This window comes from Rhinopithecus bieti, unplaced genomic scaffold, assembly GCF_001698545.2.
Source record: "Rhinopithecus bieti isolate Rb0 unplaced genomic scaffold, ASM169854v2 scaffold_40844, whole genome shotgun sequence".
Taxonomy (NCBI): domain Eukaryota; kingdom Metazoa; phylum Chordata; class Mammalia; order Primates; family Cercopithecidae; genus Rhinopithecus; species Rhinopithecus bieti.
In genome coordinates this window covers 1-577 of record NW_016858273.1, presented here as the reverse complement: position 1 = coordinate 577, position 577 = coordinate 1, and the positions used below count along the sequence as shown (strand labels likewise).

At 71.6% G+C, this 577-nt stretch overlaps 1 protein-coding gene across 1 annotated transcript; it reads right to left on the bottom strand.

Moving 5' to 3' along the window:
- Positions 1–4: 4 nt before the first annotated feature.
- Positions 5–574, bottom strand: LOC108525349 (gap junction gamma-2 protein; the record flags this gene model as incomplete). Its single annotated transcript, XM_017866354.1, has 1 exon — positions 5–574. A coding segment is annotated over one exon (570 nt), but the record flags the coding sequence as incomplete, so codon positions are not given.
- Between the last annotated feature and the right edge of the window lie 3 nt (positions 575–577).

The window sequence follows — 577 nt, the reverse complement described above, 5'->3', positions numbered from 1 at the left end:
GGGCGGAGGCCGGGGGGCCGCGACGGCCGCGCACAGCGTCCTGCGCGCTGCCCAAGCCCAGGTGGGCCATCTCGCAGAGGTTGAGGAGTAGGCACAGGCAGCTGACCACGTACATAACCAGGAGGAAGACCGTCTTCTCAGTAGGGCGGGACACGAAGCAGTCCACCACATGCGGGCAGGGCTGGCGGCTGCAGGGAAAGAACGGCCGCACCTCAAAGCCGTACAGCAGGTACTGGCCCACCAGGAAGGCCACCTCGAAAGCTGCCCTGGCCACCAGCTGGGCCACATACACGCGCATCAGGCCCTCCCGCTGGATGCGCCTCCGCCCATCGTGTTGCCCGGCCGTGCCCCGGGTCCCCGTCGCCTTGCAGTCAGCGCCGGCCCCCTTAGTTAAGCACGCCTCTTCCGCGCCGGCTTCCTCCGCTTCCTCGCCGGCGCCCTCGGCTGCTCCTGTCTCCTCCTCCTCCTCCTCCTCCTCGCCCAGGCCCAGCATGGGCTCCTCCTCGCCCAGGTCGGCGGGCTCAGGCCAGCCGGCGTGCGGGGGCGGCAGGTGCGCTCGGGGCGCGCGGCGGGGTCC